This window comes from Microcaecilia unicolor, chromosome 14 (assembly GCF_901765095.1).
Source record: "Microcaecilia unicolor chromosome 14, aMicUni1.1, whole genome shotgun sequence".
Classification (NCBI taxonomy): domain Eukaryota; kingdom Metazoa; phylum Chordata; class Amphibia; order Gymnophiona; family Siphonopidae; genus Microcaecilia; species Microcaecilia unicolor.
Window position 1 is genome coordinate 34,655,931 of NC_044044.1, and position 14,794 is coordinate 34,670,724.

A 14,794-nucleotide genomic window follows, 5' to 3' on the forward strand; every position below is an offset into this window, starting at 1 on the left:
CAGCTCCTCAGTGTTTACATAGACAAACAGTAAGGAGAAATACAGAATAAACACAACAACCTTAATTCAATTCTTGTATACCGCTAATATCCCCTTTCCAGGGTTCAGCGTGGTTTACATTCTAGGTGAGACAAAAGCAGATAGTGTTAGTGGAGGTATGAGAAACATTAGAGACCATTGGTGTAATGCATGAGACCAAAAACATTAAAGGAAAGGATAAAGGATGATACTAGGAAGTAGAAATCATGATCTTTGGGAAGAGAGAGGTTTTTAGCCTCTTCCTGAAGTTGAGGTAGCTGTTTTCTGTTCTGATGGGAATAGGTAGAGAGTTCCATATTTTGACTCCAAGTACGGGGAATAGAGAGCTGAAAATCTTCTGATTTCGAATTGTCTTTTGAAATGGTGATGTTGGCATTACTTGTTGTTTACTGTTAGTCTGGACCAGATATAGCGAAGCGGTCTTAGCAGTTCAGAGGTGAAGCCCCGTAAGATTTGAAAAATTAAACAAGCAGCTTTGAACCTGAGTCTTTCTGCTATGGGAAGCCAGTGCAGTTTGTTTAGATGAGTTGAATCACTAATGTATCTATTCAATCTGTACTGCAAATCATACAGAATACAGCTGCAAGACTAATGTGTGGTCAACCGCATCGAACACTGCCGATTATAGCGAATTGGAGAAGAATTACTTGGTCACCTTTGCATAGGTGTTGTTTGACATATGTAGTTACAACTAGCAGTAATGTTTCCGTACTATGTGACGATCTGAAGCCAAATTGTGACCAGTGTAAAACAGAAAATTTTTCCAGATAAAAAGAGAGTTGTTTACTAATGTAGGTTTCTAATGTTTTAGTAAAAAGTGGTATGCTTGCCACTGGACGGTTGTTTGCAGCTGTTACGTCTAGCCCAGATCCCTTCAGTAGTGGAATGAGAACAATTTTGCCCATATCAGGAGGAAGAGAGCTAGTTTTTAACAACTCATTGAGATCATTGAGTAATCAGTTTACTGCTTCCATAGGGTTGGATTTGAGTAGGTGTTTTGGGCATTGATCTGTTAGTAGTTGAAAAGATTCCCAGTTTTGGTCAGTTTTGAGTCCTTGGGTTGTAGGATCTCCGGTGATTAAGGCTGAACTACGGGTTGGGCTATTTTCCTCTGTTGGAGTAGCCTTTAGATAGTTTGGACCTAAATTTGGAGGATCTTATTGGCGAAATGATCAGCGAGGTTGTGGGCGGTGGGACATGTTTTCTGTGACTGTTCATCCTTATTAGTGGAAACTAGTATTTTAACTAAGGAGATGTCTTGACCTTTTTAGTGATAAATGGAGCAATTTTGTTTAGTATGGTTCTCACCTTGGTGTCCCAGTGAGATTTGATCGAACCATGTGTAGGAGATGTGCTATTGAGGAAATATGTTAGCTCCGCTAACCTAACACTAACCAAAAGAGCAAACATATATGGATCTCTCATCTCCGAACAACTTGCAGAGAACAAGAGATATGCAGGAAGCACCATGCAAGGTGACAGTCGTTTAGTTGGTGCAAAGTAATGGGTCAAATATCTCAGCGGGCCTCTGGAGTGCAGACTAGTATTGACTAATTTCAAATTTTCTTGTTCCAAAAATCAACCTGGATGCTATATTTTGCAATGTTTGTAACCTTTTATCAGACTGTCAGGACAATGCAAGAAAAGCAGTTGTGATAATATGATGCCTGAACTACAAATTGAAGATGCTCTTGTACAAAATATTCGTAATATGATAAAGTTGCACAAAATACTTTTCAAAATAAGTTTGAAATCTCTGGTGATATCGATAAATGAGGGTCTAATATAACTCCTAGAACTCTGAGGGCTCCAATGCAATATCCTTATTTCAGTTATAAGCTTTACTACAAAAAGAATCCATAGTTGGCAATTTAAACCATAATAGTTTTCTCTTTTCAGTATTAAGCCTTAACTGAAAATGTCACCCAACATTCCACAAGTTAATTATTGGTACCATTTCCATTACAGATCTAGAGAAAGGCACAAGTTTGTCGCTTTCTCTGTACCTTTTCAAGTTCTGTTGTATCTTGAGATGATCAGTAACTTTGGAAATGATGGGTTTTAGACAGGCTGTTATCTGGGGTTTGGCACTCTAGTTTTTTGTAGAGAGCTTATCCCAGCACTCCTGGACTGCTTTCTCATTATGTGGACACAGCCAGTGCCTGCTGAGTGACTTTAAGATCACAGGGTCTCTATTTACAGGTTTGTTCAATTTAGTTAAAGTCCAGCCACCCTAAATTCAGAGCACATCACAAAATAGCATTTGAAAGAAATATCATACATAGAAGTGAAACTGAGAAAAGCAGAATATTTATTTCTAAACATTGTAATAAGGAACCAGTAACTATCCACCTGAGTGAGGATGGTTTATAACTAGAGTTGTGACAGTGCAGTGTTCTAGAAAGGAAACTTGATAAATTTCTTCAACCAGTCTGTTACCAAGGTCTCCATATGGGGAACAGGACAGCAGGGGCAGGGACTGGCCCCCAGCATGCCAGCTGACATACTGCAGAAGAAGTGGGGGGGAGACTGGCGGCAGGGGTGCAGTACTGAGAGGGCCAGTGTGGTGCATGTTTGGGACTGTGCCAGACTGGGGTAGAGTAGGACTGATGCTGAATATTCCTGGCCAGTCCCAGAGGCAGAACCTGCTCACACACTGAGAAATTATCATCCCGTGCTTTCTGTTCCTCTTTCCAAAGCCCAGAACCAACCAGCTGGTCTGTCTCCACACATAGCTTCTCAGTATTTGCACAGTGACTGGGACCAGTGCCAGTAAGAGCTGGGTTGGTCTGGGCCAGGTCCAGGTGTGCCAGAATCTGGGATTTCACACAGGAATCCAGAGTGACGGTGGAGTCCAGGAATGCTGTCATGGCCCTACGACAGTGGCTGAATCCAGCCATGAAGTCTTGTCCTGGGGCGGACAAATCTGGAGACAGAGGAAAAAAAACAACAAAAAAATCAAAACACAATGAAAAATATGACAAAAGCAAGCTCGTGTGTAACATCAAGCTGGTATAGTGTAGTGGGTGATGGCAGAATAACAGAGCAACTGCCTGCCTCAGTGTCCTCTTACAGAATCTCTCATGTCCTATCCCCCACCCCATCCTTTCTATCTTACCAGATCCACATTCTGTGCCTCCAGTACCCCACTTTTCTCATATCTAACCACAAAATTGAATGATAATCTAAACAGCCAGTGATGTGTGTGATCATTGGCTAAACATCTAATCTCCACAGTCCTCTGTGCAGTCTGCCACACTGACCTGTCTGCATTGCTCCTGCCTTTCTATGACTAGGACCTCTACTTAAACACAGAAACTACAGCCTGTGAAAACACCTGCATTTCCTATATGATTTTATAATGTCTCATAGTAACCCCTGGGCCAGGTTTATAGTGGGAGTAAACACAAAAGATGGTCCAGGGCAAAGCACTGCAGCAGGAATTAACAAGGCCCAGTACCTGCTCTCTTCAGCTTTTCCAGCTGCCTCACGGTCAGTTCTAGGATATCGGCTTTCTCCAGTCTGCGTGTTCTTGGATTCTGGAGATCAAAAATAAAGTGGAAACACCAGCCTGATTAATTTCAGGGCAGACAGGCTCAGGGATCCCTTACACTCTAAACTTAAGTCCAGAGCAACTTCGTAGTTGTGAAATATTGTGATTATCTAATTTACCACCAAAAAGCCCCTGTGTGATTTCCCACTAGAGGGTCTGAGGGAGCCAGGGCAGCTTTCTCCTCACCTGTGCTAGGGGCGTCTGTAGAAGGAGCTGCTTCAACTGTCCCAGGCTGGCATTGATCCGAGCGCGACGTTTTTTCTCAATCAGAGGTTTGATGGCCTGCATACAGAGAGATCAAGGGAAATTTCCATACCCAAAAGAGCACTTATAGCAACAACCCTGCACCTGAAATGGCAGTCTGTGCCAGAGCTGGTGGTTGGGAGGCGGGGATAGGGTGGCCAGACTTATACAGTCTGTGCACTGAAGAGGACAGTACAAATAAAAAAGTAGCACATATGAATTTATCTTCTTGGGCAGACTGGATGGACCGTGCAGGTCTTTTTCTGCCGTCATCTACTATGTTACTATGCCTCCTAGAATACCACCACTTATGAGGACAAGAGAATAATCTACAATGAGACCCATCCCTACATGCTAGCAGAATATGGGCAGACCCACACCACAAATTAGAAACAGAAATGTTCTGACAAAACCTGGAAACCCCAAGAATCCGGACTCCACACAAAACTAGAAATAGAAATGCATTTCCTTCTCTACTGTGTAAAGTCCAAAGAGAGAAGAGCTGCACATTTCCCAAAAAGCAGAGAGAGAAAATTAAAGCCTTCCCATCAAAGAATGAGCAGGAAAAATTGTGTCTTATCTTGGGGAAAGAGGAGAAACAGCAGCTGGGGGATCCTGAACCCAGGTTAGAAGCAGAAATGCATTTCTTCCTGGACTGTGCAAAATGGTTTAGGTTTAGTGATTGTAGCAGAATATAAACTTTACTGTAAAGTACAAACCAGTTCTGGATCGGTGTGAATTACAATATAAAAAGAGACTAGGCCAATCCTAGAAAATAACATCAAACTAAACAGACTTCTAAATGAACAAAATTGGATAGCAAACATATTAATTACAAATAGGGCAAAAATAACTTTCAAAAATTCAAATAATTTGAGGTCAGTCTTTGGTAATCTGAACATGCAGCATCTCTGTTATCAGTATTTGACACAGTAAAAGACGAAATTAAATTCTTTCTATTTCTCTGGTGATGCACTGCAGGCACAGGCTTCTTGGGGTTGTAGGTTTGGGTTTTGTCCGCACATTTCTGTTTCTAATATGTGGTTGTTTATTCTTCTGTTGACTATCCATATTTTGCCTATGTGACCAAGGTGAGGTGTTTTGTGACTATGTAGTTTGAGGTATGTTTGCCTCCTTTGCATAGACTCTGTGACAGGTTGCAGGGGCCAGTCCCTCACTGGTTACTCCGCCCTTAAGGATGGTTCTGCATGAGAGTAAGGACCCCCCTCTTCTAAGCACAGCAAGTGGGGGAAATGTGAGAGAAGAGGAGGTATAATGTGCTACTCTCCCTCACCCTCTGCTCCTAGCCAGCCACAGCTCAGAATATGATTTCTTTTTATGGAGATTGGGCGTCAGACTTGGCCCCTGGATGTTACTACTATGTTCCCCAGTCTGGAGAGCAAGCTGTAGGTGTACCCTCAGTTCGGGATGGAGGATGCCCCCATCTTTGTGCAAACAAGGTTGGGAAGAGAAAAGCCCTGCATTGTCTCTGTTTTGGAGGGGTGCATCTGAGATGTGTCTTAGTTTAGGGTGGGGGAAGGCAGGGAGATCTAGTGCCTGATGTCAGCCTGAGGTGGCTTTGCTACCTGAGGGAGAGTATGTGTTCCAGATGTGTTTGCTTTTGTTTGTACGGGGGGTCCCTTTTCTATCATTGTAGTTCCTTTCCATCATTTTTATTAGCTTGTATACCCCTTTGTCCAGCTCAACAGTTGTATCTATCTATCTCAGTCCTAGGGCAATCAAATCTCTCATTTTTGGATGTTCTCTGTTTTCTTACTTTTTTGTGGCAAAGAGGCCTGAGCTTAGGAGTTCAAGCACATAAGCACACAACTGTGGAATGCATTACCAAAAGCCTTGAAAACTACGTATGACCACCCAAACTTCTGGAAAAAAACTATCTTGAGTAGAGAGGTGTGGTAGCCGTGTTAGGCCACTTTTAAAGGTAATCAATAGAAATAAAAATATAACATGAAAAGAAAATAAGATGATACCTTTTTTATTGGACATAACTTAGTACATTTCTTGATTAGCTTTCGAAGGTTGCCCTTCTTCTTCAGATCCGAAATACTGTAAGCAAATCTTGGTAGATGACAGGATATATAAGTGAGACATCAAAGCATTTCAGTGACAATCACTCTCCTGTCTCCATGCATATCCCCCTGTCTCACCCATCCACCTCCATCCCCACCCTGTTAGATTGTCACTGAAATGCTTTGATGTCTCACTTATATATACTGTCATCTACCAAGATTTGCTTATTTCCGATCTGACGAAGAAGGGCAACCTTCGAAAGCTAATCAAGAAATGTACTAAGTTATGTCCAATAAAAAAGGTATCATCATATTTTCTTTTTCATGTTTTATTTTGACTGATTACCTGGAAAAAACTAAAAACTAACCTGTTTAAAAAGGCATACCCTACCGATCCAACATAAATGCCTGATCTCTGCAACACAACAAAACTAAAGAACGTAATGGACATAACACAACTCTTCCGTTGTACAATTCCCTAGTGTGGCTGTGCCACATGAACTTTATCTTACCACAACATCACTTTGTATTTGTTTACACCGGAGTCTGTAATGCCTTTTCGGTACTATGTAAGCCACATTGAGCCTACAAATAGGTGGGAAAATGTGGGATACAAATGTAACAAATAAATAAAATAAGATATTTTGTTCTGGCGTGTCATCTGTGCTCCCCTTGTAGGTGGGGTCTGATGTTGCTCATTGGTGGTGATTTAGAAGTTTGCTTGGCTTGTAACCCAGGTACACAATCTCTTACCTTTTTGTAGGTAGCAGGTGACATCTTATATCTGGCAGGGGCATCGCCAAGGTGTAAATCCTTTGAAGGAGGAGTAAAGTCCATCCTGATTCTTTCTGCTAATCCAAATCTTAAAAACTAGTGCTTTTCAAGGAGGAGGAAGAGGAGTTCCTTCGAGCATCTTTTGTAAACAAAATTGAAATAAATAGTCTTGAATTGTCCTGTAGGAATATTTTATCTGCGTTATGCTACTGCACATTTCCAGAGTCTAATAAAAGTCAGAGCAGTTCACACAGTTAACAGCCGACAAAGCAAACAGATCCCAAGGAATCAGACCTATGCAAAAGCAATAGATCATTACCATCCTTCTCCATCCCAAGCCTGGAAAAGTTACTTCCATCCTTGCCCCTTGCACTTCAGAAAGCTTCATAAAAAGCACCTGAAGGGAACCAGATTGTAGTGTTTTTCTCCAGTACTCACCTGCAGCCTTATCCAGTTATGAAGAGTCCTGTGGGAATGACAGCAGCAGCACTCCTCAGGATCTTTCAGGGTGTGATGGGGGGAGGAGGGCATCTGCCACTGGCCAGGGCTGAATTATGCAGTCTGCCCTAGAAAGACAGAGGAAGGGGCACCAACACCTCCCTGCCTTCGGGGACCCAATGACAGACTCAGACAGCTCTCTTTTTTAATGTGTCTCTTTGTTTCTCAATAAACATACTAGAAGCAAGAGGAACAGGTTTTCATGTTTAAAAAGATGCCTGGGATCAAGGAAGCTACCCATAGCAATTCTGTCTGGGATGTGTGAATAAGACTTATCCAAAACCAAACCTGATCTAGCAATTCTGGGCTAGAGACCTCAAGCCCTTCTATAAAAAGATCAAACCTGGGAATCTGAAATAAATTAATAATAACACACTAAAATAGAGTCACTAAAGGAAATGCTCAAATCCAACAAGTGCAGGAAACACCAGTAAAATCATTTACCATAAGAATAGCTATACTGGGTCAGATCAATAGTTCATCTAGCCCTTATCCTGCTTCCAACAGTGACCAATCCAGGTCATATGTACCTGGCAGAAACCCAATTAGCAGCAACTTTCCATGCTACCAATCCTGGGGCAAGCAGTGGCTTCCCCATGTCCATCTCAATAGCAGACTATGGACTTTTCCTCCAGGAACTTGTCCAAACTTTTTTTAAACCCAGATACGCTAACCGCTGTTACCACATCCTCCGACAGCGAGTTCCAGAGCTTAACTATTAAAGAATAGTGGAAAAAATATATCCTCCTATATGTTTTAAAAGTATTTCCGTGTCATTTCATTGAGTGGCCCCTGGTCTTTGTACTTTTTGAAAGAGTGAAAATTTGATTCACTTCTACCTGTTCTACACCACTCAGGATCTTGTAGTCCTCAATCATATCCCCCCTCAGACGTCTCTTTTCCAAGCTTAAGAGCCCTAACCTCTTTAGCCTTTCCTTTTTATGAGAGGACTTCCACCCCCCATATCATTCTGGCCGCTCTTCTTTGAACCTTTTCTAATTCCGCTCTATCTTTTTAAAGATATGGTGACCAGAATTGAATTGAATGCAATACTCAAGGTGAGTTCACACCATGGAGTGGAGGAGTAGCCTAATGGTTAGTGCAGCAGGCTTTGATCCTGGTAACCTGGGTTTGATTCCCACTGCAGCTCCTTGTGACCCTGGGGAAGTTACTTAATCCTCCTTTGCTCCAGGTACAAAAAAACTCAGATTGTGAGCCCCCCTAGGGACAGAGAAAGTACCTGTATATAATGTGTACAGCACGGCATATGTCTAGCAGAGCCGGTGGTGGGAGGCGGGGCTAGTGCTGGGCAGACTTCTATGGTCTGTGCCCTGATAATGGCAGACACAAATCAAAGTCAGATATACACATAAAGCAGCACATATGAATTTATCTTGTTGGGCAGACTGGATGGACCGTACAGGTCTTTCTCTGCCGTCATCTACTATGTTAGTAGCACTATAGAAATGATTAGTAGTCGTATGGAGCAATACAGAAGTATTTATAATATTCATCTCATTTTGCATCCATTTCCTAATAATTCCTAGCATCCTTTTTTTGGCTGCCACTGCACACTGGACAGAAGATTTCAGTGTATTGTGTACAATGACACCTACATATTTTTCATGAGTGCTGACTCCTAAGGTGGCCCCCAGCATCAGGTAACTATGATTCGGATTATTCTTCCCAAAGTGCATCACTTTGCATTTGTCCACATTCAATTTTATCTGCCTTTTGGATCCCCAGTCTTCCAGTTTGCTAAGGTCTTCCTGCAATATTTCACAGTCCGCACATGTTTTAACAACTTTAAATAGTTGTTCCGATTACCAGATCATTTATAAATATGTTAAATAGCACCGGTCCCAGTGCAGATCTCTGCAGCACTCCACTGTTCACCCTCCTCCAGTGAGAGGAATGACCATTTAACCCTACCCTCTGTTTTCTGTCTGCCAATTCTTAATCCACAGACGGGCATTGCCTCCTATCCCATGACTCTTATTTTCTCAGGAGTCTCATAAAAAATGAATACAAGAAAACCACAACCACGGTTGTTGCTTTTTTTGTTTGTTTAAATCAAATTTTGCTTTGGAAACAGGTCACAAAGAGGCTCACTACGGCAGGATGAGCTCAGACATTCTGCAATAGTTGTGGGATCATTGCATGACAATAAAATATTTTTTAGCATGGGGGGGGGGGCATATTTGGTGGCGGAGAGCAGGCACAGGCAAATTGCCGAACGCTGTCAATTAGCACATGAGCCCTTCCCATCTACACAATAGGTGGTGGTAAAGGCTCACGTGGTAATGCGCACAACGCTAATTAGTGTGTGGCCTTTAATGGAAAAAAGAAATAGTGGCCATTTTTACAGCTCATTTCTGACCCGAACAAGAAGATATTCGCCTTCTAAAGCTAAACAACTAGCTCGGAAACTGGAAGACTCAGCATCCAAATGGCAGATGAAATTTACTGTGGACAAATACGAAGTGATGCACATTGGGAAGAATAATCCGAACCATAGTTACCTGATGATAGGGTCCACCTTGAGGGTCAGCGCTCAAGAAAAAGATCTAGGTGTCATTGTAGACAATATGCTGAAATCTTCTGCCCAGTGTGCAGCGATGTCCAAAAATGCAAACAGGCTGCTAGGAATTATTAAGAAAGGTATGGAAAATAAGACCAAAAATATTATAATACCTCTGTATCGGCTCCATGGTGTCACCTCATCTTGAGTATTGCATTCAATTCTGTCGCCAGATCTCAAAAAAGATATAGCGGAATTAGAAAAGGTTCAAAGAAGAACGACCAAAATGATAAATGGGATGGAACTCCTCCCGTATGAGGAAAGGCTAAAGAGGTTAGGGCTCTTCAGCTTGGAAAAGAGATGGATGAGGGGGGGAGGAGGACTACAAGATCCTGAGTGGTGTAGAATGTACAAAGACCGGGGGACTCCCAACTCCATTGTAATAGTTGTAACATGAATAGGAGGAAATATATTTGTTTTCATTTAACAAATGCTGAAGCTTTGGAACTCATTGCCAGAAGATAGAGTCTCAGCAGTTAATGTATCTGGATTTAGAAAAGGCTTAGACAAGTTCTTGGAGGAAAAATCCATAGTCTGCTATTGAGATAGATATAGGGAAGCCACTGCTTGTGCAATCTTGCTACTGTTTGGGATTCTGCCAGGTACTTGTGATCTGGATTGGCCACTGTTGGAATCAGGATACTGGGCTGGATGGGCCATTGGTCTGACCCGGTATGGCTATTCTTATGTTCTTATTTAGTTTTTCTGTAAAGTGAAAATGGTTTGTTGCATATTTCCTTTTTTTTTTTTGCACCTGTACAGGTTGCTTGTGTGCCAGTGTGCAGAGAGAGTGTGTGTGTGTTGTGGCCAGTATTCAGAGGGTGCTAGGAGACAGGAAGTGTGCATGTCTGTGTTTGGAGAGCAGCAGGGGCTTGCTGCAGGGCTGTGTCTCCTCTTTGAGATTCAGATACCCCTTAGCCCATCCCTCCCTCTGTTCTGCATTCTCAGATGCCAGACAGACTCCTGCCAAGAATGGACACAATAGTGACTGGATTAACAGAGACTTTTTTTGTTTTGTTTTAAAAGTTTACATACCACCTCCTGGATAGATGGAGAAAGGGCAAGAGCTGACCCTCAGGACCAGATGTGAATTGCTCAGGATATCAATGACCTAACCCTATCCTGCATCCTGAGCACTCTCCTTCCTGTCCTGTTCTTTCCTTATACCTATCTGGGGATGAGAGGTACAGGTATGCTTGTGCACATTTTCTTCTGTTCTTGTACTGGCCCCTTCCCTGTTGCTCACCTCCTCCCCCTGTGCTTTCCAACCCCCCTTTCCTTTTTCTCTCACCCCAGTCCCTCCACAATTGCACACCAGTTCTCCATCCCACCCCCCCTTTCTACACCTGTCTCACAGATTACAGCCCATCTCACACAGTCCCAGCGATTAATTAGGTCTCACAGTTATCCTACACAGGGGCTGATGTACTAAAGTGCACTAGGCTTTGCACACAATTTAGCACTGCTTCAGAGATGCCAAGTTACCATGTGGGTAGACCTGGGTTTCTGACCACCCCATCCCAGTGCATTATGGGATCTGCTACACTGATTTCAATGGGCAGGATCAGACACTACAAACCCGGTACCGTCCTGGGATGTAAGCTCAGTGGCTAAGATGGCAGCACGACTCTGTGTTGGGAACAGCGGACAAGTGTTTCCTCCTCTTTGTTTTAAAAGTATTTCCATGTAATTTCATTGAGTGTCTGCATTTTTCTGAAAGTATAATAGATTTACGTTTACCTGTTCTGCACCACTCAGGATTTTGTAGACCTCTAACTTATCTCCCCTCAGATGTCTTTTTTTGGAAGGTGGGAATGAGGGAATTGTATTTTCCTTGCATCTTTGGATAATTACTAAAAAAAAAAAAACAATAATAAAACCAAAAGTCCAAGTTTAAAAGTGTGCAATTTTACAGACTCAGACACATCTGTGTGGGGCAGCCATGGTAGTGTTGTTCTCAGCAGGCTGACAGCAGCTGTGTAGGTGGGTGAGGGGAGATATGAGGTGTGTGTATTATCCACTACTAGTAAAACAGGCCCGTTCTGACACAAATTAAACGGGCGCTAGCAAGGTTGTCCTCGGAGTGTGTATGTTTTAGAGAGTGTGTGTGAGAGTGAATGTGCGAGTGTGAGTGTGTGACAGAGAGAGAGACTGGGTGCGAGTGTGTCTGTGTGAGAGTGTGTTTGTGAGAATGAGAGTGTGTGCCATGGGTGCCCCTCCCTCTCTCCGAGTTCCAGGGTCGTCTCCCTCCCTCCTTCCGAGTTTCAGGGTCATCTCCCTCCCTCCGAGTTCCAGAGTCGCCCCCCTCCCCCCCTCCATCCGAGTTGCAGGGTTGGTCCCCACTCCCTCCGAGTTGCAGGGTCGCCCCCTCTTCCCTCCCTCCGAGTTCCAGGGTTGCCCCACCCCTCCCTCCCCCCCTCCTCCCTCCGAGTTTCAGGTTCCCCCTCCCAGTTCTAGGGTCCTTGTCTCTCCCTTCCAGTTCCAGCCACACTCGCTCCTTTTTTTTTTTAAATCATCTCAGACGAAAGCAGCGTTAAAAGGCGTTCAGCCTCAGCCCTTCTCTCTGTGTTAGCTCTGGTCCCGCCCTCATTGCAGAAAGAGGTAATGAGGGCGGGACCAGAGCTAACAGAGAGAGAAGGGCCGAGCCTGCATGCCTGGTGGCGGTGAGCTGGGGGGGCGTGGCATTGCGAGGGCATCAGGGGGCATGGCGTTGCGGCGAGGGCATCAGGGGCCGAGCCTCGTGCGTGACGTTCAGAAGCTCGAGCCTTACAGCAGAGCGCACGAATGCCTCAGCCATGGAGATCAGCTTCAGAACGTTGGAGGTGCGTTTTATTAGATAGGATACTTAAAACAAATCACCAAAAGAATTTTTTTAATTCAAAACCCAGCTCTTCAGCAAAAATTTGTCCTTTTTTCTTCTCGTTTTCTTTCCTCCTACCTCTTCCTTTTCTTTTTTTATCTTCAGTTTATGGTTCCCCCTTGAGCCTTTTATTTGTAAACTGCTTTGCTGCTACTTTTGCAAAGGGCAATATTATCAAATATTTGTAGGACGTTTATCCACTGCTACTGTAGCTGGGATAACATTTAATCATCACTCTGACCTTATCTGCATCCTTCTTTAGTCACCCTATTTTCTAAGTCTTCTCACTTATCTATATGTTCCATCTTTGCTTATAAACTTCACTATCTATTACGTGTTGACATTGTAAGTAGTCTATTATGCCATACTTTGTATTGTTATGTGAATATTTTTACTGCTGTAATTGTCTATTGCTCGTGTTTGATCTATTCTTGCTGTACACCACCTTGAGTGAATTCCTTCAAAAGGCAGTAAATAAATGCTAATAAGTAGTAATAAGATAGTAAATGAGGGTCCATCCAGTCTGCCAGAGCTACACCCACCACTCTGTGCAGGTGATTGAGTGGATGGAGTGGCCTATGGACTTTGGTCCTGGGGAACTGGGTTCGATTCCCACTGCAGGCACAGGCAGCTCCTTGTGACTCTGGGCAAGTCACTTAACAAATAAGTACCTGTATATAATATGTAAGCCGCATTGAACTTGCTGTGAGTAGGAAAGTGCGGAGTACAAAGGAAAAAAAAACCCAAAAAACTTAACTGCTCCCCCAGATGTCTATTACCCAGACCTCTGCTCTGCCCCCCAGACCTGTAACAGCTGCTTTCTCCCCACCCATGGGTATTACCTGACTCCTGTCACAGTTGTTTCCTCCACACGCATATTACCTGAGTCCTGTAACAGCTGCTCCCCCCCCACGTCTTTTCCCCAGACCCCTGCCCTGTCCCCAGACCTGTAACAGCTGCTTTCCCCCCACCCATGGGTATTACCCGACTCCTGTCACAATTGTTTCTTCTACATGTATATTACCTGAGTCCTGTAACAGCTGCTCCCCCCACACTTAACTACACTTAACCTCATTTAACTTTAATACACTTAACTACACTACACTTAACTACAGAACTACCACTAGCGGTCACATTGGGCCGCTATGTAAAAGACGCCCCCTATTTCTTGAAAAGTCATCTTCCTATATGACTTAAGACTTCACTTAACTACACTTCACTTCACTTAACCTAAAATAACTTCACTTAACTACGCTTAACTACAGCTATACTTTTTAATCTATACTTACTACTACTACTACTTAACATTTCTAGAGCGCTACTAGGGTTACGCAGCGCTGTACAAATTAAACAAAGAAGGACGGTCCCTGCTCAAAGGAGCTTACTTAACTACACTTAAATGCACTTAACTACAATTAACATCACTTAACTACACGTAACTTCACTTAACTACACTTAAGTCACTTACCTACACTTAACTACACTACATTTAACTTCACTAAACTTAACTACACTTAAGTACACTTAACTAAACTTATCTACACTTAACTGCACTTAAATAAACTTAACACTTAACTGCACTTAACTACACTACACTTAACTTCACTTAACTACACTTATCTACACTTAAGTACACTTAACTACACATAACTTCACTTAACCACACTTAACTTAAATGCACTTAACTTCACTTAAACTACACTTAACTACAGAACTACCAGCAGTGGTCAAATTGGGCTGCTTTCTAAAAGACACCCTCTATGTGTTGAAAAGTCAGCTTCCTATATGACTTGAGACTACACTTAAGTACACTTAACTTCAGTTAAGATACTTAAGTGTAGTTAAGTGAAGTTATGTGTAAAGTTAAATGTAGTTAAGTGGTTAAAGTGAAGTTAAGTGTAGAGTAGTTAAATGTAGTTAAGATAAGTGAGGTTAAGTGAAGATAAGTTAAGTGAAGTTAAGTGTACTTAAGTGTTAATTGCAGTTAAGTGTAGATAAGTGTAGTTATGTTTAGTTAAGTGTAGTGAAGTTAAGTGTAAGGTGTAGTCTCAAGTCATATAGGAAGCTGACTTTCCAAGAAACAGAGGGCGTCTTTTACAACGTGTCCCAATGTGACCGCTGGTTGTAGTTCTGTAGTTAAGTAAAGTGAAGTTCAGTGTAGTTAAATTAAGTGAAGTTAAGTGTAGTGTAGTTAAGATACTTAAGTGTAGTTAAGT

General features: G+C 42.7%; 1 protein-coding gene across 2 annotated transcripts; it reads right to left on the minus strand.

Moving 5' to 3' along the window:
* Nucleotides 1–2,327: 2,327 nt before the first annotated feature.
* On the minus strand, nt 2,328–11,632 carry LOC115458418 (transcription factor HES-5-like). 2 transcript variants are annotated; one of them, XM_030188370.1, is made up of 5 exons: nt 11,459–11,632; nt 6,619–7,314; nt 3,779–3,874; nt 3,500–3,578; nt 2,328–2,965 (listed from the first exon to the last, which is right to left on the minus strand). In XM_030188370.1, the coding sequence occupies exons 2-5, from the start codon at nt 6,700–6,702 to the stop codon at nt 2,475–2,477; spliced, it is 750 nt and encodes a 249-aa protein (XP_030044230.1). In that variant the 5' UTR covers nt 6,703–7,314; nt 11,459–11,632; the 3' UTR covers nt 2,328–2,474. The 2 variants fall into 2 exon arrangements, with proteins under 2 accessions (XP_030044230.1, XP_030044229.1); XM_030188369.1 differs by lacking the exon at nt 11,459–11,632 and having other exon boundaries at nt 6,619–7,604.
* Between the last annotated feature and the right edge of the window lie 3,162 nt (nt 11,633–14,794).